The sequence below is a fragment of the Diplotaxodon limnothrissa genome, linkage group LG12 (genome assembly GCF_057381915.1).
Source record: "Diplotaxodon limnothrissa isolate DT_005_m linkage group LG12, D_limnothrissa_male_GT1.1, whole genome shotgun sequence".
NCBI classification, from domain to species: domain Eukaryota; kingdom Metazoa; phylum Chordata; class Actinopteri; order Cichliformes; family Cichlidae; genus Diplotaxodon; species Diplotaxodon limnothrissa.
This window is the reverse complement of record NC_140607.1, coordinates 21,860,626-21,887,141: the sequence shown is the minus strand read 5'-3', so window position 1 is coordinate 21,887,141 and position 26,516 is coordinate 21,860,626. Positions and strand designations below refer to the sequence as shown.

Genomic DNA, 26,516 nt, shown 5'->3' with positions numbered 1-26,516 from the left:
AGCGAGAGGCAGACTGTTAAAAACAGCAAGAGCCAAAAACACATACTTGGCATTCTTAAGGGAAGAGTCGACGTGAAATCTGCGCCGTAATCATTACAGCTGGAAAAAAAGAAAAGGAAAAGAAAACGACCTTCATGTAGGAGGATGACTTTAGCGGAGGAGGACGCGCAGATGATTTCCTCCACCTTAGGGGGAGGATCCGTCCACGTAACGCGAGGCAAACTCACCGCATTTTCTCGCATTAGCGTTTCCTCCTTCAGCCGTGATGCATCAGAGTAATGAAGCGGCAGTCTGGAGATGACCGTGGCACCCCCGCTCACAGCCAGCAGTCTACATAGAAGAAGAGACCGCTGCTGAACCTCGCTTTCATTCGGACGTTTTTGGTGATTTTTTTTTTTTTTGCGTAAAGAGGGGGAGTGACTGTTTGTTAATAAAGCCATCATCGTAAAAAATTAAAGAAGTGAAATCTAGAGGATGAGCAGCTTAGGTCATGTACCCACACGGGTGAAATCCAAGCGGACTGAGGTCAGGCTCGGCGCGGAGAGGGATCATTTTGACAAGCAGCAGGTAAATATGCAGGAAACGACGGGTTAATGCCCGCTGTGGGACGGACGGTAAACCTGGGTTTTATTCAGGCCTTCGGTGGCTTCAGAGGATGAGTGAATATCTACTGGATAGGCCACAATCCCTGTCCCCAAATTAAATGTTTAATGAGTGAATTAACTGCCCAGAAGGCGTCGCAGCTTTACCAGTGGCCACTGAAAGATCCCACGCGGGATGCCCCCTGTGTGTGTGTGTGTGTGTGTGTGTCTGACTGTATGGCCTATACTGGAACATTAAGCCGACCATAAGTACAAACTCTTTGGCATAGCGTTGTAAATTTGGACTGTTTAAACACAATGCTGAAAGTGCTTTGCCATTGCGCACTGAAGTCAGTCCATTGGTATCCCGGTATCATGCTCATCTAGTCCTTCCGGTTTGGCCACCTTTTCCCCTAGTATAGGCATCTCTCCCCGTTTTTTTCCCTAAACCACCTTCACGTTTCGTTTCTTTGTTGGTTGTTGTGTTTTGTTTTTTGAAAACATGAAAAATAGACCCTTAACTTTGACAAACTATCCTAAAACATCACCTCAGTTTCTTTTGAATGTGTGCAGTGAAGAAATGAAGGCTGCCCTCATTCCTCACACAACAGGTGCTTTGTGGTTTCTGCTCCTTACTCCACTGCACTGTTCCATACATGGCGAAGAGCTAACCCGGGCACTGGTGGATTCATGTTGTGCATTCGTGTTATTGGCTAAAGCCCCGGAGACGCTATGGCTACATTTTCAGGTGGAGAACACAGATACACCAGAGCCGAAGCGAGTTGAGTAACTAAACAAACAGCTGTCCGGCCGGTCAGGCTTACAGCCCTAATTTATCTGAACTGAGTGGAGCGTTTCCTCCGCTGGGCGTGTGTTTTACTCGGTGTTTTATTTGCTTTTGACGCACGTGTAGCGAGGTGGAGCTGAGGTTCTCAGACTACTGTGGCTCAGCAAATGACAAGAAGCAGGTGTGGCTTTGCTTTCAAAACTAGGCATTGTTGTCAGACTTGTAGTTTATGTTCCTTTGTGTCAAACGATACATTGCACGTAAAATATGGGTTTCAGGGAGCTGCTCAAATTCTCAGCATAATCAGGTCTAGTCAAGGGATTTGGCACAGTGGATCATAAACTCCTAAAGCAAATACTTCAGTGGGGGGTCCTCAGAAAGAAAAGCTGCTGGATGGATTCAGAGTGTGGAGGTAGGAGGAGTAATTTCCAGGGTACTTAATATGAATAGAGGAGTGCCACAGGGATCGTGTCTAGGGCCACTGTTATTTATTTAATGTATAAACAGTCTTTGGTGGGATCATGCAGTTCAGGGCTCTTAGAATGAGTTAGTATCTCAATAAAAGTACTTAAGATTATAATTGACACTCTCTCTTTTACGCCTCACATTCAGTAACTAGTGAGAAACCTTTTACTTCACCATTAAGTCCATTCTGTTCTTTTTATTGCCTTAACCTTTGTCTTTGCTGGATTATAGTGATGGTGATATTTACATGCACATCTTCACAATGCTTACACATGCTGGTGCACGAAGATTTATTACAACTTTAAAGCTTGTCTCATATCAGAAATGAGGTATAAGCCAATGACTTTTATTGATGACTGACTTTATTGCCGCTGATGTTTATAAATTCTTTATTTTATTGTTTTTTTTCACCAGCTGTGTTTTAGTGTAGTTTTGTGTACTTCTTCCTCAGTGTGTGCTCTGCTGATTGTACTGCTGTTTGTCTTTGCTTGGCCACTCTTGTGAGAGATTTTTACTTTTAAATCTCCAGAGTTATATTTTCCTAGTGAAACAAAGGTTAAACAAATAAATAAAATTCAAGCAGCAGTCGAGCTGCATTGACAACCGTACCCGGTCAAAATGCAAATGAAGTCCTGGCAGAATGAGGAATCTGGACTCCTGTCTCAAATAGTGTGCTAATTGCATACAATTTATAGACTGTTGCTTTAAATGTTGCATAGTGTTGCTAAAATGTGTTCTCTTAATTTAATCCTGTTATATTAAAGAGGCTGCTGCATGTAGTAGGGAGAGCTGAGAGACTGAAGCTACTCTGGTGCTGCTTTTTATTATTTTTTTACTTCCACTCTCTCTCTCTTTCCTCCTGTTTTGCCTTTTCACGTCGACCTCGGTACCAAGGTGAACCGTCTCGCACAGCAGCTTGTGTGTTTTTGTGCGCACTGTACTGTTTGCACTCTGTTGCCTGAGTAAGCACCCATGAGAGGCAGAGGTAAGGGGGGGATGGGAGTAGGAAAGGGCAAATTCAGCTACTCAGTGGGAGTAGAGAGAATGAAAAGGTTTCTGGTTAACTGTTTAGCCACTTTACTCCACAGGTCACTGCATGTTATTAGAGTTTGGGTTTTTTAGGTTCTTAGTAGTTCCAGCCTTGTTGGTCTGTGCGCAAAATCTATTACAAGAAGTGACTTTGATACAGAATGTGCACATTCTTTATATTTACATAACAAGCCGTGTTTGCCTGTGACATCCTTATATTTTCACTCATAACAGGCCAGTGGTAATCCTGCTGTCATGGTTTGGTGCTGAGATGTTTGAGCCATGGTTTCATTATATTTATGTTCCACAGCTACTAATATTAATAAACGGCATGTGAGTCACGAGCTAACAGCTCAGCGAACAGCATATGTTTTGTTGCTATTTTAATGCAATAAAGATAATTCAGTTAGATATAAAACTGAGTCATGACCCAGTGATCTCCATATCTGCAGCTACTCTTCCCTTGTGTTCACTCCAAGTTCATTCATCTACACTGTCATCATACCTTTTTAATGCATGTACTTCATCCAGTCCTGTTAAAGGTAACTAAATATGAGCCTTGTTGGCTTTTTGTTTTCCTTGTAGCTGTTACTATTCATGTTTGCTCCAGCTTGTAAACTTATTGAAGGACATTGTGGTGATAGATTCATTAAAGTCGACCTTCATTCTGTTTGGGGCTCACATTCCTCAGCCTCCCCGTGGAGGTGTACAACTCTGACTCATTCCTATGGTAGGTGTTATCCAGGCCTGCCGCTTTGTCACCAATTTGCTTCATAATTCTTATAGACAGAATTTCTAGGCGCAGCTGTGGGGCTTCAGGCGGGTTCGGTGGTCTCAGTATGTCCTCTGTGCTGTTTGCAGATTATGCGGTTCTGTTGACTTCATTGACCGATGACCTACTGCTTGCATCCAGTGTGAAATGCTGGGGTTAAAGTTGGCACCTGGATTTCTGAGGTCGTGGTTCCTAGCTTTAAATGGGTGCCTTGCCCACTCCAGGTTGGAAATGAGTTTCTTCTCTAGGCAGAGGAGTTTAAGTATCTTGGAGTTGTCGTCGTGAGGAAGGAAAGAAGGATGAGGGTGACTGGTGCTGCGCTGGGTCTGTAGTGAAGAGAAAGACGAGCAACACTGTTGCTTTATCGTTTCAAGCTTCAATTATGGCCACGAGCTCTGCGTAGTGACTAAGGAGAGTGCAGATAGAAATGGTGGAAATGAGCTTCCTCTAAAGAGTGTGAGGATTTCAGACTCATTTCCTCCACATCGAATGGAGTGCTGCTCCTTACCTCATCCTCCTAAGCTCTCTCCCTACTTCCTTTAAGGCTTGTCTTCTGATTGGCTGCACCTCTGAAACTGAGGATTTGAAGAGTAGGTGGGTGGGGTTGCTTGCAGGAGGTAGCTCAAAGAGTGGCTTTGGCATCCTTGGAGACCACGTACTGATGCTGCTGTTTGGGTGGGCGATTCCATGACCGATGGTACAGTTATATTTGGTAATAACACCACCATTTATTTCCCACTTTCATGCATTAATAGTGGATTATAAACCAGATCTGAGGGATTATAATTTGGATGAAAGTCAAATGAACTTTTTTGCTTTTGGGTTGGGAGGTTGTTTTAGATGTGGTGTTTCTTTTGCTCCCTGTACATCGTTTCTGTTAGGACAAAATAAGACACATGATGTGGAGTACTGTTAGGTTTATTGCCTGTGTTGATGTGGGAGAAGCAGAATGAGTCAGTCATAAAACAAGATAACAACAAAAGATGTTAATAAAACACCAAATGAAAAAGGCCATTTGATCTGAGAGGATATTTAAAATCACTGAAATCTTTGATTCTCCATTTCTATGGTTGATTTTTGACCCTGGTTTCACTTTTTGGTATGCCAGTCATGTGATTTGTTACCATTAACTCTACCTGCAGGTAACCTCAGCTAAGAGACGTGAGCTGTGTTCATGTCTGCGCTTGACCTTGTCAGCCAGAGCCTCAGCAGCACTCTGTTGAATTAAGCTGATAAGAACCAGCAATAAGTGCTCGTGCCTTGGGGCGTTGAGTCCAGTGTGAAACAGTTCTGGTGTCATTTGACTTTGTTAACTTCACGCACTCTCATCTAAACCACAATGTCCAAGCACATGGACATGCTGCTGAAAGCCAGAGACGACCAGGTAAGCTCAGACGTAAGGAGGTTGAAGGCATTAAAGCTACGTGCTTGGGGTGTGCACTGTGTAGTAATGCTAGCTGGCAGCAGACCGTATGGCAGGCCTCAGGGATTAGTCCAGGCTTTTTCTTTCTCTCACTTCTCCTCTGTGCTGGTCAGAGGGTTTAACCACATCTGAACCAGCCTCCAGGAAACGGTGCCGGCATGTTTGAAGCTCTCGGACTGAATGGCTGTGTTAGTAGAAAGTTTGGATTTCATCTGACTTTACCGTGCCATAGGCAAATGGTATCGCTGTGTAGGAGCGTTTGGTGTAGGCTGATGTGAGGCTAGATAGTGAGACCTAGTGCTGTGGGTAGAGGCTGACTAACAAGAGCTGCAGCTGATTAATAGATTAGCAGAAATTACCCGATGCTGTTTTTATTAAAGGGTTATCTGATTTTTTTTTTTAATTTTTAAGTTTGCATTGTGATATTTGATCTCATTAATTTTTTGGATTTGTGCAGACCCAACAAGTAAGCAGGCAAATATTGAAAAATAAATTAACGTAACTGTTATTTGTTTGTGAATGGTTGCTAGTTTGACCCCTGTGGGCCAAACCAGCACCTGTTCCTTGCCTAAGGCATTTAAGAGTGTGTGTATACTGGTGCTAACCCGTTACAGCTTAGAAAGTGCTGCAGTAAAGATTGTGGCTGTAAATCATATAATGTACTTTTTTTCCCCCCCCAACAATATCTTTATTATTTTTTACATTTTAATGACTTGCAAACAGTCCAACATTCTAAATACTACATGAACATACACTCCTCTCAGACAGCAAAAAGAAAACAAAAGTCGTCAGATTTATCACTCCATTAAAGGCCTAAATTTGTCATTATCCCAAATCAAATGTCATTGCCCTCAGTCCTCGTCCTCCTCAGATAATACAAATCCTTCTACAAAATTCACAAATGGTCTCCACACCTTCTCAAAAACATCCAATTTCCTTTTCAGTATACATGTTATCCGCTCCAATGGCAAAGCCACCATCATTTGTTTTATCCACTGTGTGATACTCGGTTCCCTTGTTTGTTTGTTTTTCCATTTTAGTGCAATTAATCTTTTTGCTTGTAACACATATAATGTACTTTTATCATTTTTTTTTTTTTAAACTGTATAAAGCATGAGCTTGTCCTGTTGGCTGTCTCGCTGTTTTCTGACAGTCAGCCTTTCTGAATGTACTATGAGAGTTTCCCTGCAGCCTCGCTGCTCAGCAGCCATCTGTTGAGGCCTCTGTGCCAGGCTCTGTGTGCCAGGCTCTGTGTGCCAGAGCGCGGCCCCCATCCAACCCAATCTTCTACCCCAGCTGACGGCCTTCCTCCTCCAACAAGCCCCTCATTGTCGCACAGACAGCCACACTCGCACTGTGAAAACGAGGGACTCGCGGTTAATTTGCGTCAGAAGCTTGTGGGAAGGGAGGGTCTCCTGTTAAGCGCTACACCCCTTCTCTAACTCTGAACCTCAGTCTTCACCCACAGTAGCCCCTCTGTGCTCTCCTGTGTGTGACCATGCTTCTTCTGGAGCTTGTGTGCATGGATCAGCGTGGTGGCAACCTTCAGATTAAAGGAGCTTTCATAATGTTTTGTTGGATAAAGCAGAGCTGCCACTGATACGTGATTATGGTTTAAAACATAAACCTTTCTGTGGTGTGGACTTCCCCGGTCAGTGTTTTAGACAACCGGGGTCTTATCAAGGCTTTTATTTTAAGCTTCCACTGTATATTCTGGTCACATGTTTGTGTTTTTAAAAAGCTTTTCTATCAGGAGAGGTAATTTGTGATAAAAGGGAGGGTGTGATTGAGCTGCGTGTCCGATTTTTCTCTTGTACAGTGCACTCGTTCTAAAGCAGACCTCCTAAATCATACAAATGTGGTTGGATTCAACAGCTGTGATGTGATGGGGACCAGTGACAATGCTAGAATTTCAAGCTTCATACAAATACTCAGGAAAATACTTGGTACTATTTTCATGAAGACAAAACAATTAAGTAGGTTTTTAAAGTTGATTGACAGAGAGTGTGTGGTATTCAAAAAAACAAAGCAGGTTGTCCTGTGTTCGGTGACTGGGCTTAATATTTTCATTCCTGATCCAACAGACTTCACGTTGGTAATTTAGACTGCTGGTTGATGCAGTTTTAGAAAGTTTATATAGAGAAATAATTTTTGTTAAATTAACACCTTCTATTATACCGATAAGATAAGATAGAACTTTATTAATCCCTCGGGTGGGTTCCTCTGGGAAATTCGATTTCCAAAAAAAAGCACAGCAACGACCGAAGTTACAGTTACAGAATTGAGAGATAGATATATATATAATATATATATATATATATTTATTTATTTTTTATTAGGGGTGCAACGATACACAAAATTCACGGTTCGGTTCGATACTTTGGTGTCACGGTTCGATATTTTTTCGATACAAAAAAATGTTCATGCCTTTTTAATTTGTCATTTATTAAAATTATAAATATATATTTTAACTCAAAAGTACAGTTTTTAAATTTAACCCTAACCCTTGTGCGTGTTTTTTATTTTGACAGCGAATGCGCACCTGCGGACCACTTATGTGCATCCCTGGTTATATAGTTCGTCATATTGCAGCCACAGAAATTATTTTGTCCATGAAACCATAAAGCTGCACTTTCTTTTTGCCTTATAGTCTGATTTGTCATAACTTCTCCGTTTTGTGGTAAGCTTTTCTTTGGCTGTCACTTCTTCACCCTGACCTGTCTTATTTGGCTCAGCAGAACTAAAATATATATCTGTCTGTGAAGGTTCTCAATCATCCAGGTCATCGTAGTCAAATATATATCCTGCTGCTTTTACACACGCACTCACATAAGCTCAGCGATTCTCTGCGCGATCAACCTCTCACATGTTTAAGCTTGCTGCGGGAGATTTCACTTGTCATGTTTGCATAGTAAGCTAACGATTAATAAGACGATGTCAGAGGAATTGGTGCACAAATTATCATCACTCACAGATCAGTGCTGTCGCTCTCTATACACAGTTCGCACGATTGCAAAGTGAAAGCAAAAAAACAAGCGCAAATTCACACGCGATTTCAATATGTCACATATTGACAGTGGCTCACCGATGCCAATGACATAATTACCCAGCTACATTTCTGAAAGAATGCAAAAGCATTGACATATATTTTTCCTACAATAGCCCGACGGGCAGGGAAGAGATAGATTTTGGTAGCCCGACTGAAAAAATCGCTAGCCCCAGGACGTCAGGCTAGCGATATTGCAAGCCCTGTATCTGATTGAGGAATCACTCATCTTTGGAAAAGAGAGTTTATTACAGAGAAATGTCTCTTTCCAAAATAAAAGCTATACTATCCGCTTCTTCTGGGCTATATTCTCAGCAGCATAAGGAGAATCATGTGCTAACAGCTGTCTAAATGACTCGGCTAAAGTTAGTAGCATGCTTGTTGTTTTTGTCTTTGCACTAGGATGATGTCGGCGTAAATGTGCAGTCATATTCGTTGTGTTCCCACTAGTGCTTTCAGGTTAATCTCGTTGAAATGACCTTAACACCACAACACGGCAAATCTCCGTTAACGAGCTACCGCCGACCGCCGATCGCCCCGTGCATGGGGCTAGACGGCCAACACGTTAACGAGCTAACTGCGCTAACACACTAGTTCCCACCCATGTAATTGAGCATTGCATGGCACATCCAACATACTGTTTTACTTTAGTCCATGACTCGCTTACCTTCAGGGTCATACGTCACATGAAAACCAAAATAATTCCAAACGCCAGATCTGAATGAGGGTGGGGGAGGTCCATGTTGCAAGGAGAGCTTAACTTCTGTCTTGCTAGCTTGCCCTGCGCTCTTCCTTCTGACTATGCTGTCTGTGTTGAGCGCTCAGTGGATCTGCGCTCGACAGTGCAGCCTAGGCGGAGTAGTCGAACGCAGATTCACTGAGCGCTCCACACAGACAGCATCGTCAGAAGGAAAGTTGATAAAATAAATTACAAATGTTGTATTGTTCGATACATACGCGTACCGAACCGAAAGCACTGTATCCAACGGTTCAATATCGATACGAATATCGTTGCACCCCTTATATATATGTATATGTGTGTATATATATATATATATATATATATATATATATATATATATATATATATATATATATGTATATGTGTGTACACACACACACACACACACACACACACACACACACACAGAGAGACAAATATAAATAAAATATACAAAGGGGATAAATAGGAATAAAAAATACAAGTGAATTGCACATTTCAAGTATTGAGTCTATTGCACTGTTGACTATTTACAAAAAGTATTGCACAAGGTATTGTACAGTGAGGTGAAGAGGCACTACAGCTTAGTTGTTCCCCCCTCCTTTGTCCTCCTGTTTCCTGTTTCCCCTCCCTCTCCCCTCCAGAGAGGAGTTAAACAGTCTGATGGCGTGTGGGACAAAGGAGTTTTTAAGTCTGTTAGTTCTTGTCTTGGGGAGAAGCAACCTGTCACTGAACAGACTCTTCTGGTTGTTAATGGCCGTGTGCAGAGGATGCCCAGCATTGTTCATAATGTCCAGCAGTTTCTTTAATGTCCTTTTCTCTGCCACTGTCACCAGAGTGTCCAGCTTCATGCCGACCACAGAGCCAGCCTTCCTGATCAGTTTCTCCAGCCTGGATGAGTCCTCCTTTGCTGTGCTGCTGGTAAAACATCCTCAGGAGCTTCCTGCAGATGTTGAAAGACCTCAGCCTCCTGAGGAAGTACAGTCGGCTTTGGGCTTTTTTATACAGGTGCTCTGTGTTGCATGACCAGTCCAGTTTATTGTCCACCCACAGCCCGAGGTACTTGTACTTGTTGACCACCTCCACCTCCTCCCCCTCTATCTGAACCGGCAGTGGACCTGCTCTGGACCTCCCGAAGTCCACAACCAGTTCCTTAGTCTTTGAGGTGTTGAGTTGCAGGTGGTTTGTGTGACTCCATGCGACAAAGTTCCTCACCAGACTTCTGTACTCCTCTTCCTGATCATCCCAGATACACCCCATGATGGCCGTGTCATCTGCAAACTTCTGAATATGGCATAATTCAGAGTTGTAGCAGAAGTCAGAGGTGTACAGGGTGAAGAGAAGAGGGGACAGCACAGTTCCCTGTGGTGCTCCTGTGCTGCTGACCACAGTGTCAGACGTGATGTCCTTCAGCCTGACGTACTGACGTACATTACAGACAGGACTCGTAACACTAACATGATCTTTTATTAGTTGTAGCTGCTAGCTGGTTCCGTAATGATATCAGTAAAGCTGAAGGGTAACGTTACCTTCGGCTGCTTCCTTATTTCCTCCTGGGTTAGAACAGCAGATGGATGAACATGCTTGATCTGGCAAAGATTACAGCTGCTTCCCAAAGCTTAGTTTACGGTAATGAAGTAGTCAGTTTGCAGTGTTGCAGTATTTGACTATTAAGAGCAGTTTTCAACCATTGCAAACAGGCAGTTATCCAAAAACCCAACTGCAACTTGCTTGATGTGGATGATGCTGCGTGTTGGTCGAATGCTGATTGGTTGACAAGTGGGCCAGAGCAGAGAATAGAGGGGCATGCACAGTTCACCAGGAAAAATGCAGTAAGAAAAGTACAGATAGCAGCTGCAGTGGACATTGTTGCTTTAACGCTCATTTTCACTTCATCCATGCATCTATTTTCCTCTGGTTATCCATTCAAGGGTTGCAGTGGGGCTGGAGTCGATGCAGAGCACGATGTAGGGTACACCCTGGACGGGTTGCAAATCTGTTTCAGAACTTACACATACAACCGTCCAGATCTATGGATGGTTAGAATCACCAGTAAACCTAACACCGAGCATGTTTCTAGGCTGTGGGGGAAACAAACTCAACACAGAAAGGCCTCAAACTGGACCTTGAACCCAGGACCTTCGCACCACTGTCCTGGGTTTACACTCTGTTGTGGTCAGGCTTTTGTTTTTTCATAGGCAAGTTTATCCACTTGTTACATTACCTCATGTCCATATTAAGTTTCTGCTGTCACCATCCAGGAAGTTGCTGACATCTGTGAGTGCGTAAATTATTCTCTCAGTGATTAAATTAAAAACCTGCATTTAAAAAGTTTAAAAAAAAAAAAAGAGACAGAAATGCACAGGAGGAATCGACGGTACTGAACAGGCCAATCAAGTAAACAAGATGATGTCCCTTTGCATTATATTTGTGCTCTTTTATGTTTGTCCAAATTACCTCCCAGATCTTAAATTCCTCACAGCTATTGTGTGTTTTTCCAGTTTGCTCCACTTCACTAACCTGCTGCGAGCTTGCATGTTCTGACAGAAACAAGAAGGTCTGGTTGATTGCGAAACGTCAGTGGGACACTAGTCTGGAAATTAATGTTTGTGTCCTGTCCTCCCCCCCCCATTCCTACTGTGATTCTCACATGCATATCCCACCTCTCAGCCTAAATTTAGCGATGACTGGGATCACAGTGGTCCAGCGTAATTGTGCTGTCTAGACTCTGCTTTGATCACGATGCAGTCATTATGAGTGATTTCAATCTTTCATGTTCCCGAAAGGAAACGCGATGGTCAGCAGTGATTTTTATCAGAGATGTTACTTCTACATGGCTCTGCTGTACAGCATTTTCGTGCTCTACCTACAGACACATTTGTTTTTTTTTGTTTTGTTTTTTTTGTTGTTTTTTTTTTTTTTTTAAATGACATCAGAAACAGCAGTATGCGACATTACGTGATGGCAGAGCTTCAGTTCATCCTTTGTCATTTTTTTTTTTTTTTTAAATAAATAGGACAGGGGGAATGAATGAGAGAAAGAGGGGGAGAGAAAGAAAGAAAACCAAAGGGGAGAAGAGACGGTGAGAAGGGGGGGGAAGAGAGAGAAAAAAAAAAAGAACTCCTGGGTCACCTGTATGGAGAAAAAAAACAAACAAACAAAAAAACAAACAAACAGAGGAGACAGCAAACAACAAAGAGCAACATAATAATAGAGAAAACAAAGCACCATCACAATAAACTAGCTAGTCATAGATATCAATATTTACTAAATAATAAACGATATTGTGCAGCACGCAAGATAGACAGCGCACAGTGTGCTTTGAGGCAGCAGCCAAGAAAGCTTTAGTCCGCGTCTGTGAATACCCATGTGTGCATACCTGTGTGGATCAGCATGCTTGCATTCCAAAGGTTTCTCCATGTAATGATCTGCTAGGGAGTGTGGGGGGGCCACAGCCCCGTCCTCCAGGGTGTGAAGCGGGTATGGAGGAGATCAAAACTCCAGACATCCAGAGGCCCCCAGAACACAAGAGACCAAGGAAGACCAGCAGAGGGGCAGCCGCGCCACTGTTCCAGTAAGAGCTGAGGAGAGTCCCAGATGAGGGCTGGGAGCCCAGCAGCCGCGGAGCAGAAGTCAGGGGGAGTTGCAGTGACGCGCCCGTGAGCTCCGCCGGCCCCCAGCTGTGCCTGAGTGACCGAGCCCCAGGCCGAGAGGCCGGGGGCACCCCACCTCCAAAGGGGCCCGAGCGAGCCCCAGGCCCCAGGCCCCGACAAGCGGCCGCCAAGGAGTGAGCCGGTGTGTACCCGGACGCCCACCCCCAGACACAAAGAACCACCAACACACCGACACCTGAGGGAGTCCGCCACCGGCAAGGGAAGTGGTGGTGGGTGGAGATAGGCCTCCAAACCTTGGAGGGCCTGAGGTGTCCCCAGAGAGGTGGCGTCTGATACCCAACCTGACATATAGACACAGACATACAGACACACACAGACACAAACATCCATTCCCACCCTCATGCTCTCATATGCACTCACTCCACACTCAACCAACGTGGAGACAGACATAAAGAGACGCTGTACACACAATCACACTCCCCAAGCGTACTCTACAAACCGGGTCTAGGTACCCTTGCCCCTGGAGGGGGGAATTGCACCCAGACCCAGGTGGTGTTACCCTTTTCCCTGCGGTGGGGAGAGGCAGACCACCCCGACTCCGCAGCAGCAGGGAGGCCCCACACCCCAGACCGCAGTCGGACGGCCAACTCCTCCTACTAGCCCTCCCGCTCCAGCAGGCCGCAGAGAATGGGGGTGGGAGAAGACTCCAAACCTCCCTCCACCCGCTCATTGTAGTGTTGATGCATATGTGTTCTAAGGTGCAATTAAAACCCAGGAGGGCATGGAGCTACCTGCCAAGGAGCAGCAGGTAAGCGCATAGTCCCTCCTGCTAGCCCTCAATGACTAAGTGTATTTAAAATTGAGAGGTGGGCAACGACGTCAGGGGTGAGGTATACACCCTGATGGTAATTTGGACTCCGTGATGGTGCCCACCCCCAAGATCCTATATGTATGTGTAATGAGAGTGTGAATAATGTGAATGTCTAAGTTGTGGGATAAAATTGAGGCAGAGGCAGCCAGAAGGGGACGGGGGGGGGGTAGCCTCCTCTGCACCCTGGTGACATATCCCCACTCCAAGGCCCTGCATGTGTGGGTGGTTGTGGAGGAGCGGGAAGAGGGAGGCAGCTGGAGATGGGGAGGGAAGGAAGGGAGGGGCAGGTAACGTCTATTTGTAACGTCTATTCAGATTGCAGTTTTTGTTTGTTTGTTTTTACAAAAGTTTTTCTGGAAATCATATAGTTCACAACATTGAGTTTCATCCAGGCTGGGCTTGTACCTGTTTTGTTTACATAACTTGTTCTTTTGCAAAGCCTTGACCACTGCTTTCTGTGCTGATTTCAGTAACTGGATAGCGTGGGGAAAAACGCTTTTATGTGAGTGGCAATGTGCCATGAAACAGCAGCTGGGCACACGTTGTCTCACACTGTGGGGGGGGAGGGGAAAAAGTAAACTTATGCACGCAGCTCTGTCTTTTTCTTGATTGGGCTCTCATGTTAAAGAAATTGTTTAATAGGGCTTTGATCATAATAAATGTCACTTTGAGAGAGCAAATTTATTTCCAGATGGGATTCTGAAAAATAAAATAAAATGCATGAGAATATGTTTAAATGAAGACTATTGAGAAATATTTTTATCACAAAAACTATGAAAATGATCCAGAAACCACTGTCGAGACATAGAGGTGATGATGATGGCACTGAGTGGTTGTGTGTTCTCCCTGTGATTGATTTAAAATGCGTAAATCCCCAGGAGGAGATTGATCCCCGTGTGTGTTTCCGTGTTTCCCTTCCTGCTCCTTTGTCAGCGGTGCTCGCTTTACCTGCCGAGCAGGTTGTAGATCAGCTCGCTTTGTGTCCCGTAAATCTGATGACACTCCGACTCTGACGCGCCTCATCAGCGGGGTAATGGCAGACATTATCTTTCCATGTGGGGTTGGTCTCTTCTGATCGCAGTTCCCACAGAAAAGCAGTAATAAAGTTAAGTGGTTTTGTTGTCTCACTTGGGTGGCACAGAAACATTAAACGTGGATTATCTTACTAGAGATGAGATCACACTAAAAGCGAAGGGAAAGTTCATGAGGTGCAGTCACACTGATGCACTTTTATGATGACCTTTGTCCAATTGTGAGCTAAATTTAGTTCACTGTAATCAGCGGGATGGGTTGAAATTAGTCTAATCAAAAGAGGACAGCCAGAAATCCATCAGTACATTACTGTGTACACAGTGCAGTCACTGTTCCTTTGACTCCAGTCAATGTCGTACAACTGGTTATCATTTGTTTTGCTTCCCAGTTAAGGTGCAATGCATTATGTTTGTTATGTCTATTGTAAGTCCTGCAAATGGAAGTGATGTTTGTGTGGGTGGAGAATCAAGACGTTCAGGCTCTAACAACCTCTCTCTGCTTCTCTTTCAGCTCAGCAGCATCAGCAAAGCCATCAATTCCACTGAGATACCTGTGAAAGAGAAACATGCTCGACGTATCCTCAATAATAAATCTCAGCAAAATGACTTGCACACAGGCTTGACATGGTAGTTGCCACCTCTAAACAAATTTTTTTTTTTTTAAATAGTCCTCACTTAAAATAAAAAGGGACATTGATGGAAAACGGAAGCGTTAAACGCCACCTGATTAAGCAAACACTCCAAAGAATATGAGAGAGCATGTCACTTTTATGATCTGGTCACACTTCTGGTCAAGTAGCAGGCTGGAACCCCTGAACAGCAGGAAGGTCAGGAAAAGGCTGCGATATTTCTATGATTGTTCCAGCTTTGTTTTTCATTACATGTTTTAGTCATCGTGTCGAGAGCTGAGCTCGTGTTGAGCATAACCGGCACAGACAGACTTTTTGTGGCTATCCATTAGTGAGTAATGATCCCAGATAGAGCTGATTCAGATCTATCATAAAGCTGGAAACCATGTTATTGGAAGCAAAACAAGGCCACAGAAACAGATTTTAAATATGCTGCAGGAACATGAGGGGAGAGATGCATGATGTGATCTGACTCAAGTTGAATTTGCTCATCGTTGTGTCTTTAGTGCTTACCAGAAAGAAAGAAATGGATTATAAAATGCACAGTGCTGTGATGGTTTTTGCTTCCTTAATGAAGGACAACAGGAATCATATTGGGCACTCACAGGGAGAAGGGAGCCTTCACCTTCTGGTCCTACGCTCTGGGCTTCACTTTTCCCAGCAGCTCCATCCTTTGCTGGAAGTTCTGCCATGTGCTGCACAAAATCCTGCGAGACGGGCACCGCAATGTAAGGCACCAAGTATCCTCCTGCATTTCTATTACTACCTAAAGCGCCAGACGCTGGAGTGCAATTAAGGCAAAATTTTAAAACCTGTGACTGTTTGAATATTTTGTCGTACAAATTATTCAAAGTTTGAGTTTTTACTCATTCAGCCTGTTGTCTTCACAGGTTCTACAAGACTGCACGAGACATTACAGCTCCATGGTTGAAATTGGGGAAATATGGGTGAGTCCTTGGATCTTATTATAGTTCAGAAACTAATCATAATTTTATAAAGGCAATTTTATAGAGTTTTGTTGTTGTTGTTTTTTTGGGGGGGGTTTTGTTTTTCCTTTTAAACTTGCTCTTCTAGTGTTGTTAAATAGTGTAGTGGTTTACACATTCACCTAACAAGGTAAAAAAAAAACTGATTCAGTCCAGGGAGGAGAAACAAATCGTGATTTTTACTTATGGGGCATAAGTAAGAAATGCCAAATTAATGCAGGCAGAGTGACCCGCTGTGGCAAGCCCTTGTGCTGAGAGCATCTAAAAATTGCTCTGTCTGGTAGAAATGATGCCACCTGAAATCTGCTTTTGAACAGTTTGACACCCTGAAGCTCTTTCATCATTAAACAGCCATCGCTTGTTTCACTTTCGCTTTCTTCTGTACCAGCGTCCACCATTTTAGCCAGCTGGTCATCGCTACAGGTGGCTAATTTCCTTAGTTCCTTCTTACATAATTTAGGGATTAATAAAGTGAAACAAAAGCACTGGCCTCTCTCTGTTGTTGGTTGAGCCTTTTGTTTCCCAGTCAAATCCAGAAATGAATATTTTTTTAGCTGCTACATTGTTCAGTCAACATTTGGCTCTTTTAATGATGAATTAACTCGAAAATGCCTCTTGCCCATTTAACCCATGCTCTTCTCACTCCTTGGGGTTTTCAGGGCAACCTCCATGACAGATACGGACAGCTGGTGACTCTCTACTCGAAGCTGCTCTGCACAAAACTGAAGTTTCATACGAAGGTAAATGCACCGTCACTCATGTTTTACATGCACTTTATGTGAATGGATAATTCAACCACATTTGCATTACAAATCTCATGAAGCTGCACCTCATTGTAGCATGGCGATATCCCAGCAAACCTGGAGATCACAGATGAAGAGCTGGAGCGCGCTGCAGGAACAGACATTAATAATGTGTGAGTTTCATAATATTTAATGGAGCTTTAAGTGCCTGTGTAGCCTTAAATCCCTGTCTTCCTCAGTCTTATACTGCTGTCAGCTGCATTTGTTAATAAAATAAACAGACAGGCCCAGTTGCTGTGTCATTTCGCAGGGTCATAGTTTGAGTGCGTGTCCTTCTCAGTCTAACAAAGGTATCAACTTCTCTCCTGCAGCTTCCAGCTCTCTGTGGAAGTGTTTGATTACATGGACGCAGAGCTGCGGCTGGCCGAGACAGGTGAAAACAAAAACTCATCCCACCTTTCCTCCCCTCTGTCCTTCCAAGGAGGCGTAACCTGAGTAGAGGTTGAGAGCTGCTGCCTGCTGACATTATCTATTAATGCACAAAAGCTAAGAGCCTTTCAAAACAGGACTGTCAGCAGCTCTCAGTCTATCTGTTTTCACAGACTGCAGTTTGTTTTCTTCATGAAGTGGCTTCAGTTACTCTTGGCTCAGTTTTGACTCGTCATTGTTTTTTTGTTTTTTTTGTTTTGTTTTTTACTTGTGAGGAAATGCTTGCAATTAGAAGACATTAAGCAACTTCCTCCAGTTTAGCAGTAATGCTATGATCCTCCCAGTCCCTGCAGGGCGGAGGTCCAGCAACACGTATCAGACTGTAAACAGAATTTTGCAATGTGGTTGTCATATCAAGAAAAATATTCAACTCAGAAATTTTCAAAATAAAATGCAGCCAACTAATTAAGTAGCAAATGCTCTCTCTCTTTTTTTTTCTTTTTTTTTTCCTTTCAGTGCTCCGACAGCTTAACTCGTCCCTCGCCATGACGACTCTCACATCAAGCCAGTGTCGCCTGGCTCCGCTGATCCAGGTCATCCAGGACTGCAGTCACCTCTACCACTTTGCCGTCAAGTTGCTGTTCAAGCTGCACGCCTGTAAAGATGATTATTATTCATTAATCAAATGTCATTTAATGTTCTGTGACTTTAATGATTTAAATGCTTGGACCATTTCATCAATTTTAGGTCTCCCTGCTGATACTTTGCAAGGACATCGTGATCGTTTCCACGACCAGTTCCACAAGTAGGTGGCTATGAGTAAAGAAGGGTGACTGCATTAAAAGTTTTTAATACCTGTGGAAGCTTTGCAACTTAATCTTGCCGCTCCCAGTCCCCGCAGCTCTTGGAACTAATGCAAATGCATCCCTTCCCCCCCCCCCCCCCCCCCCCCCCCTGCCCTTTGTTGTGTCAGGTGGTGACACAAATGCATTTATGTTATGTTCAGTAGCCATAAGGTTCAGAGGGAGCTCCGGGGTTTATTCGTCACTCATTGTCACAGTCGAGTAACAAAGTCACAAAATCAAATCTATTTATAAAGCACAAAGTGATCGAATGTAAGAAGAGAATGGAGCCTGCAGAGTATGTGTAGCACATGTCTAAGTTTGTCTTTGTGCTACATTATTGTGCATAAATATGAGGTGAATATTAAAGTTAAGCTTGTTTTTCTTTTGTCCTCCAGGCTTAAGAACTTCTTCAATAGAGCCAAAGAGATGATCTACTTCAAGAGACTCATCCAGATCCCCAAGCTGCCTGAAGTAAGAACACAGGGGGAAGAAGGGAGGCAGGATGATGATAGTGACCGCCTCCATTTTGGGGCGTCAACATCTTTATCACAGACCCCCTACTGACATCTGCGGTCTGAAATTTGCAGAAATCTGTACATAAAATTTAATGTCTTCTCTTCTTAGTCCCCGCCTAACTTCCTGCATGCAGCCTCACTGGCGAAACACGTGAAGCCAGTGGTGGTCATCCCCAATGAGGATGAACCGGAGATGCAGGATGACGACGATGACGAGCCGGAGCCGCTCATCGAGGTCGACAACGTCACGACCTCCAGCGTCACGACCTCCAGCGTACAGGCTCAGCCGCAGGTACGGCATGCTACACCCACTCAAGTACTCAGGTGTTACCATACTGCTGTGTGAGCTGTCTGTTACATTTACTGATTCCCGCTTTCAGCAAGTGGACATATTTGATCAAACCTTCGGACCTCCAAATGGAGGCTTTGACGACAGGTGAGCTAGCCTGTTTTTAACTGCGAGCCTTCATTGTTTCAATGGTGTCGGGAGTTTCTTTGAATGGGACTCTTTTCTCTCCGGCAGGGACCTCCAGATTGAGACCCTTAAGCGGGAACTCGAGCTGTTGAGAGCAGAGCTGGAGAGGGTGAAAGCCGAGGTAAGAGCTGTTGAGAGTGAATGGCCTGTTGCATGGACTTAGACAGTTTTGTGTGTGTGTGTGTGTGTGTGTGTGTGTGTCTGCATTTGACAGTGCAGGGCTTGGTTAGCTCCGTGCAAAAGAATCTGGGTCATGTGTTGGGAGGATGTGAATACTTCTGACATGTAGAATGTGGCAAGTAGCTTCTGAATGAGATGACTGACATTGCAGACACAACTTCAGCTTTCATGCAAAATGTCTGGAAGAGGAGATTAGCTGGCCCAAACTTTTTATATAAACATGCTCATGTCTCTTTTTCCTCCTGTAGGCTCAGCGTTACATCACGCAGCTCAAATCCCAGATCAACAGTTTGGAGGCAGAGCTGGAAGAACAGCGTGCGCAGAAACAACGAGCCCTTGTGGAAAATGAACAGCTGCGCATGGAGCTCGAAGCGACCCGCCGCCGCAACACTGAACACGAGAGCTTACAGACCACCTTCATCGAGGCTGAAAGTAAGAGTCACAGTTAATACTCTTACAGACTTACAGACTGTTATCATCAACGAAAATGTAAAAAATAAATAAATAAAAAATCTTTCTCCTTGGTCTTGTCTGTGCAGAAAGGGCACAAGCCACTGAACAGCGGTACAATAAGCTGAAGGAGAAGCACACAGAGCTGGTGAGCAGCCATGCTGAGCTGCTTCGGAAGGTATACACAGACCGCAGACCAGTCCAGAGGTGTTGGCTTTAAATTAGATGTCAGCATCTGGCTGTGGGTTGTAACATCAAGTGTGTTAATGTGCTGACAGAGTGCAGACACTGTGAAGATGCTGTCAGTAACCCAGCAGACCCAGGAGGAAGTAGAGAGAACCAAACAGCAGCTGACCTTCGAGATGGATCGAATAAAGCAGGAATCTGACATGAAGGTTGATGGAGTTTTTGCTCTTTTCCCCATAAAGATGACCTCCCATGTTGAGGAGTTTTAACACCTCAGTATATATATCAATAAAGATGTGGTTAGATGACCCTTAGAATCGGTTCTGTTTTTTTGGGGGCGAGCCCCAGTAAGTCGTACAGGCAGAAATAACCTTCACTAACTTCTAATGCACGGTCATTCTGTTCTGGAAGCAGGCCTAAAATGAAATCTCCCCCAGTGCAGAAAAGAGACACAAAGGTTGGTCCAAGTTACGTGTATAGAAGATTAATGCTGTTTTCCATCACTGTAGATGGAAGAGCAGAGGTTTGAGGTGGAGAGGGTGAAAAGAGAGCTGGAGGAGAAGATGGCAGAAGTGACCCGTATCAAGGCGACCCTGCAGAGCAGCGAGGAGGTGAGCATGGGGTAACCTTCATGGCGTCTAGCTAACTCATCTCGATTTAGTCGTCAGTTTAGGCGTGCTGCACGTTACCGCCTGGACTTTTCCTCCGACATTTGCAGCCATCTGCCTGTCCAGGCTCCGCTCACTGCTCTCTCTTTTGCCAGACGTCGGAGCAAATTAACAGCTCGATGACAGCTCTGCAGACGGAGAAGGAGCGTCTGATGCGGTCTGTGAGCGAGAAGGAGGCTGAGCTGTCATCACTGCGGCAGACTGCGCAGCTGCAGCAGTCGTCGCTTCAGCAGGAGCGAGATAAGACCAGCAGGGAGCTGGGAGAGCTGCAGGGAAAACTGAAGGAGAAGGTCAGTCAGGACACAAGAGCCAAGCTCAGCGGTCTCTGCAGAGTGCTATTTTAAACCTGTTTGCCAAAGCAACCCAGATCATAAATAAATGTCCCAGAAATGCAGCAGTCAGTCCATTGTATTTGTACTATATGGTTACATTTACACCTGCACACCTGGAGATCTGAGGTTTCCAAATACCCTTTGTTTTCTATACAGTTACAAATTTTTAACACATCATGCCTTATAAGCTGTTGGATAAAAGTTTGACCATCTAATTATCTCATTCTACCGCAGTAAAGGTTTTTGCTTTTTCCCTATTACTGCTGCAACAGTGGCAACCACATTAAAGCAGCAATGCGACAGACTAAATTCACCTAGCAATAGCCAGAAACCTCCAACAACCACTCCTCAGACAGTTTGGGAACATTTATTTTTCCATTGTGAGCAGAGATTGCCACCTGGTCTCTAGTCCTTAGATGTAACAAGAGTATGAATATCACAAAAACGTTCTTACTTCAAAGTCTCTAAAATCTAAGCAAAAGTATGTTGACAGGCGAGCTATAGGCTGATGCTCAGAAGATAAATTACAGCAGAGAGACAATAATTGGACCAGACATCGTGAGTAAAGTAAATGTGCGATAAAGTCAACACAAAGTTAAAGCAATGAAAAAGATGCTAAACTAAATGTGAATATAAAGAAATCCTGATGTAATAAAGATGACATCTGCTGCCTTTTTGAACTATTTTTGAAAGTAACTAAAACACTGTGGCTGTACACAGACATTTACATCTAGCTCTCCAACAGCATGCTTTGTATATATTTGTATATTTTAATAGTGCCATAAACCTGTATGTAAACCTGTGTGTGTATAAATGTAGACAAGTCAGGAGGAGAAGATGAAGCAGAAGCTTCTGGAGGAGCAGTTTGCCCTGCTGCAGGGAACTATAACAGAAGCTGAGACCATCATCCAAGATGCTATTGCCAAGCTGGATGATCCCCTCCATATACGCTGCACCAGCTCTCCAGGTTCGATTCCTGTGCTCAAAAATTTAAATGGCAGAGCGTGTCCCTAGCTTGCTGACCACATGCATAAATATTGATGTCTGTTGCAGAGATTGAGCGGCCTCTAATCTTTTGCTGTCCTCCAAACAGATTACCTCATAAGTCGGGCGGAGGCTGCACTTGGCTCCATCGACAAAGTGAAAAAGGGCCATGCAGATTATCTGAGAAACATGAGCGGTGAGTTCTCTCCGCTTCGGCTCGGTCCCGCTGACCTCGTGGCTGCTCGGTAATCCTCGTTGATATGGCCTGCTGCCCTCTCACTGTCTGATCTTGTAACCAGATGCTGGCACGCTGCTGAGATCTCTGACCCAGTTCTCTCACTTGACCGCGGACACAATTGTTAACGGCAGCGCTACTGCACACATGGCACCCACTGACCATGCCGACAGTAAGGAATATTTTCTTGGCTATTTTCTTAACTTTGTACTTTAAAAAAAAATGTGTTTATTGTCCACACCATATGCTGATATGCAAGCCTTTAGTCTTTAAGTACATGTTAGAATTTAGTTACTCGGTGCATAAATGATGCAGAAGTATGACTGATGATTAATCTTCGACGCCCCGCAGAACTGACGGAGAACTGCCGAAGCTGTGGCACTCAGAGTCTGCTGTTCTTGGGGGAGATGAAGTCCAAGGCCACGCTACAGAAGGCAGACCCAGCCACCATTCGCATAATCATACAGAAGATCCTACACCTGGGTCAGGTGAGGGAAAACATATATTTAATGGGAAGCATGTACTCCAAAGCATTCAGGAACTATTTAACTGAGCCTGAAGAGCCTTTTGGTTCACCATCTGAGATATGAACAGCATGTGAAGCTGCCATACTGGGGAAGCTGCTTGTGGGCAAAACTGCGGACATTTAGAAAAATATTACTGCATTTTATAATAAATATAAATGTAATTATATTCTATGCCAAAAACTCTAAATGTAATTATCTTATTACATTTAGAAAAATATTACTCCTAATATTGTACATCATGTCAGTCTGCTATCATACCGCATCATCCCTATAAGCCAGAGGATGAGGCCACTTTACAATGTTTACACTGTTAAATGTTAAATGATCCATCTTCATGTTTGAGGTTAAAAACAGGAAGTGGTAAGGATGTAGGTCAGCAATCAGAGTTTAAAGGCAGCGTGAATGTAGAAAACTCAGGTGGATTACTGACACATGAACTATTTAACAATCTAAAAAACAGACTTCCACAAGAATGTCAACCAGCCTGCTCCTCAATCTGAAAGATTTTAAACATTTTTTTGATTATTTAAGTCCAGTCTGCAGTATAATCATATAATACATAATACTTTGGGGGGTTTATTTAGACGTGGTAATCCTTTCAGTTTTCACCTGGCTTCTTTGGAAACAGGAGCCTTAAAGAGTCAGTTATTGAATTATACTCCTTATTAGCAATGTAACCAACCATACACGTTACCACTGAGCTCTACTTCAGGCTCCAGTTTTTACCTGTGTAGGTTTAAACAAAATATTATTTCTGGTCTTATTGACTTTTTCCCAAACACTTCCGCTTGTACCATCCAGGAGCTGCGGCCAAAGGGCTTGGACGTTCGTCAGGAGGAGCTGGGAGACCTGGTCGACAAGGAGATGGCTGCAACATCTGCAGCTATTGAGGAGGCAGTCCGCAGGATCGACGTAAGTACTCTAACTTGAAGATGTTAATGTTATCTGTGAAGAACAGACTTGTACTCTGCAGTGTATTAATTTTAAGAGATTACCTTTTTTTCCCCTGTACATTTAGGAAATGATGAGTCAGGCACGAAAAGACACCACAGGAGTTAAACTGGAAGTCAATGAAAGGTTTGTTTATCCTGTTCTTGTGTTTTTGTTTTTTTCTTCATTAAACACAATCTTATAAGAAGATTTCTTCAGATCATATTTTTATTCTTATTAGTATCACCATGTTTATTAAAGACCAAAGCAATTTAACTCTCTGTACCTCCCACCCCGCACTTACAGGATCCTCTTCAGCTGCACAGACCTGATGAAGGTACTGTACTTTAATTTCTTTCATTAGCATATGTACTACACTTCTGTTTTTTGAATAATCCAGTCAACTAAACCTTTAGCTTTCTTTAGTCTTATTCTGTGCTTTTATCCTCCTCCATCTCCCCCAGGCCATCCGCATGCTGGTCATAGCATCCACCGACTTGCAGAAGGAGATTGTCGAGGGTGGGCGGGTGAGTCACACTGTTCTCGCTTTGAATCCAAAAGTGGCAGCTTGTTTTGTGTTTCTGAAATCAGAGTGGGCCGCTCTGTTCCATTCAGAAATATCGGCTAACTGTGCTGGTGTTTTTCTTGTAAAGGGCGCAGCCACCATTAGGGAGTTCTATGCCAAAAACTCTCGCTGGACAGAGGGACTCATTTCTGCTGCCAAGGCGGTGGGATGGGGAGCCACGGAGATGGTGTAAGTTCTCATTGAATTTCTTTGCATCTGAAATGAATGATGATTCTTATTTGAAGCTAGTGGTCTGCACCATTTGAGCAACAGGAACTGCATCCACAGCTGTTCTGAGTATCCATTTACGACCTTTTAACAGGAAGTGTAGCCTGTCATAGGCTGAAGCATTAATGTCGTGTGTTTGCCCGATTTCTCACAGAGAGTCTGCTGATAAGGTGGTTCTGCACACGGGAAAATATGAGGAGTTGATCGTCTGCTCTCATGAGATTGCTGCAAGCACGGCGCAGCTGGTGGCGGCTTCAAAGGTAAGATGTACACACAAAGGTTAAAGATTTTCTATTAGGGCCCCGGTTTAGCTAAGCCATGTGGCATATGATCGCCTGTTCATCCTACTAAGAGTGGCCAGCCCAGGCTCGAATCTGACCCGCGGCCCTTTGCCGCATGTCTTCCCCTCTCGCTCTCTCCCTCTGCTTTTCTGACAGTCTCTACTGACCTTATGAAATGAAGCCAAAAAAGCCCCCAAAATTATTAAAAAATGTTACATTAATAATATTACTGCATAAAACTGAATTTAGACTAGACTTTACTTCCTGTTTATTCCTTCAGTGGCTTTAGAGGGCCTTATTGACTTTAAATGAAGGACCACACATTGAACAGTTGCTAGAACTGGGGCTAATTTACGTTAAACATAATGAATCTGGCAGATTATTTTATTGCAGGCCTGGGTTCTTCTTTCTAAAATCAAAAAGTTCCTCTCAGGAGATGTAGCAGCACCTCCTACAGGTGTTGGAAAGGTGGGCCCTGTGGGCTAAGGGTGGACCATAGTGCCCTACCCCAGGCCTGACTCCAGCATGGGGAAATGGTAAAAGTAAACCTGTCCTGGGCGGGAAGTTAATTTTATTTATTTTTAGTAATGGAAAGATTGCGCATCTCAGCTGGTTTGGGAACACCGTGGTGTCCCTCTCGAGAAGCTGTTGGAGGTGGCAGGTGTAGATGGCACAACCTGCACCCTGATAAGTGTTAGAAAATGGATGGATTAAAAATACTGACTTTTGTGGCTTTAGAGTTTGAATAGTGTAATCTTGTCTCATACCACACTCTCCGGTGCTCTCAGGTTAAGGCAGATCGCCACAGCAAGAAGCTGACAAAACTCCAGCACGCTTCTCGCCACGTGAACGAAATGGCAGCTAACGTGGTGGCCTCGACAAAGACGGGCCAGGAGCACCTGGAGGACAAAGGTGAGTGGAGTCTGATGTGTGCAACCGACCGTCATGAACTCTGATGAGCATCTAATATGGCTCTTTCACCCACCTTTTATTTGCAGATACAATGGACTTCTCTGGGTTGTCGCTAATTAAGCTGAAAAAAGAAGAAATGGAGTCACAGGTTAGTCATGGGGCATACTGAAGCATGCCTGCCTGATATTTACTGTGAGGCTGTGGAAATCTCACATTCAACACATTTCTGTGAATTGTTCATATCGAGTTTAGTGAGATTCAATCTGTATTTTGCTGTACAGCTTATGTAATTCTGCTGGTCTAATGTGGTGGATGCAGGAACAAATACCTCACTTAATTTTTCCCCCCCCCCCCTCTCCTCAGGTGAAAGTGTTAGAATTGGAGAGCATGCTAGACAATGAGCGTCTGCGCTTGGGCGAGCTCAGGAAGAAGCACTACGAGATAGCCGGAGTTCCTCTGGACCAGCTTGCCGAGGGGAACGGTGAAACCTCCTCGCTGGTCAATCCTGTCACCATGTCACCAAAACCCTTAAAGCCCAGTCTCATGAAGAAACCTCCGCTGGCCCAGAAACCCAACATCCCACCCAAAAATCAATTTGCATACAGTGTGAGTTTTAATTTCTTTTTTCTTTTTTTTGCAGATCATTGCTCACAGTAGGAATGTGTCTGATCGGTATATTATCTGATGTACATCAGCTTTTTCAGGAAAAAAATCTAATTGAATGTAGTGGGCTCAAAATCTCACTCATCAAATGTGATCCACTTGGTGTTGCTGGATTTAGAAAATGAAAATGTGGCTTTTTTCTGAATATCAACTTTTTTTTTCCCTCTTTGGTGCAGTTTAAATAAATGCCTGAGCAGAAGAATGAGAAGCACTAACAGGATGGTTGGACTGAAGAGGAGGAAGACAGCCTTTTTGTGAACCTGCACTTCCTTTAAGTTGCATGCTGACAATCCTCTAATCCTGCTTCTATTGTCTCTGCGTCCTGCTTTTATTTGTCTTTCCTTTTTTTGCCAAAATGGACCAGAAGCCTGATGTTTGATGCTTGATGTCTGTTGGTTTTTTTTATTATTATT

General features: G+C 43.8%; 1 protein-coding gene across 2 annotated transcripts; it reads left to right on the top strand.

Moving 5' to 3' along the window:
* Positions 1–262: 262 nt before the first annotated feature.
* On the top strand, positions 263–26,469 carry hip1rb (huntingtin interacting protein 1 related b). Of its 2 annotated transcripts, none has more exons than XM_085367331.1 (32): positions 263–567; positions 14,852–14,915; positions 15,555–15,697; positions 15,860–15,916; positions 16,615–16,695; positions 16,795–16,871; positions 17,070–17,131; positions 17,644–17,784; positions 17,875–17,932; positions 18,368–18,443; positions 18,597–18,779; positions 18,868–18,923; positions 19,011–19,083; positions 19,391–19,574; positions 19,682–19,770; positions 19,871–19,987; positions 20,288–20,389; positions 20,542–20,736; positions 21,598–21,745; positions 21,872–21,958; positions 22,062–22,169; positions 22,349–22,485; positions 23,326–23,436; positions 23,543–23,601; positions 23,761–23,791; positions 23,919–23,981; positions 24,108–24,208; positions 24,402–24,507; positions 25,317–25,440; positions 25,527–25,588; positions 25,804–26,046; positions 26,280–26,469. In XM_085367331.1, the coding sequence occupies exons 1-32, from the start codon at positions 475–477 to the stop codon at positions 26,286–26,288; spliced, it is 3,240 nt and encodes a 1,079-aa protein (XP_085223457.1). In that variant the 5' UTR covers positions 263–474; the 3' UTR covers positions 26,289–26,469. The 2 variants fall into 2 exon arrangements, with proteins under 2 accessions (XP_085223457.1, XP_085223458.1); XM_085367332.1 differs by lacking the exon at positions 263–567 and adding an exon at positions 4,920–5,018.
* Positions 26,470–26,516: the final 47 nt, after the last annotated feature.

Bases quoted from the DNA above. Each gene is read 5' to 3' on its own strand.
- hip1rb (XM_085367331.1), top strand. From the start codon at position 475: ATGAGCAGCTTAGGTCATGTACCCACACGGGTGAAATCCAAGCGGACT. The intron at 568-14,851 runs GTAAATATGCAG...CTTCTCTTTCAG, and splicing joins ATCATTTTGACAAGCAGCAG to CTCAGCAGCATCAGCAAAGC. The intron at 23,792-23,918 runs GTACTGTACTTT...CATCTCCCCCAG, and splicing joins GCTGCACAGACCTGATGAAG to GCCATCCGCATGCTGGTCAT.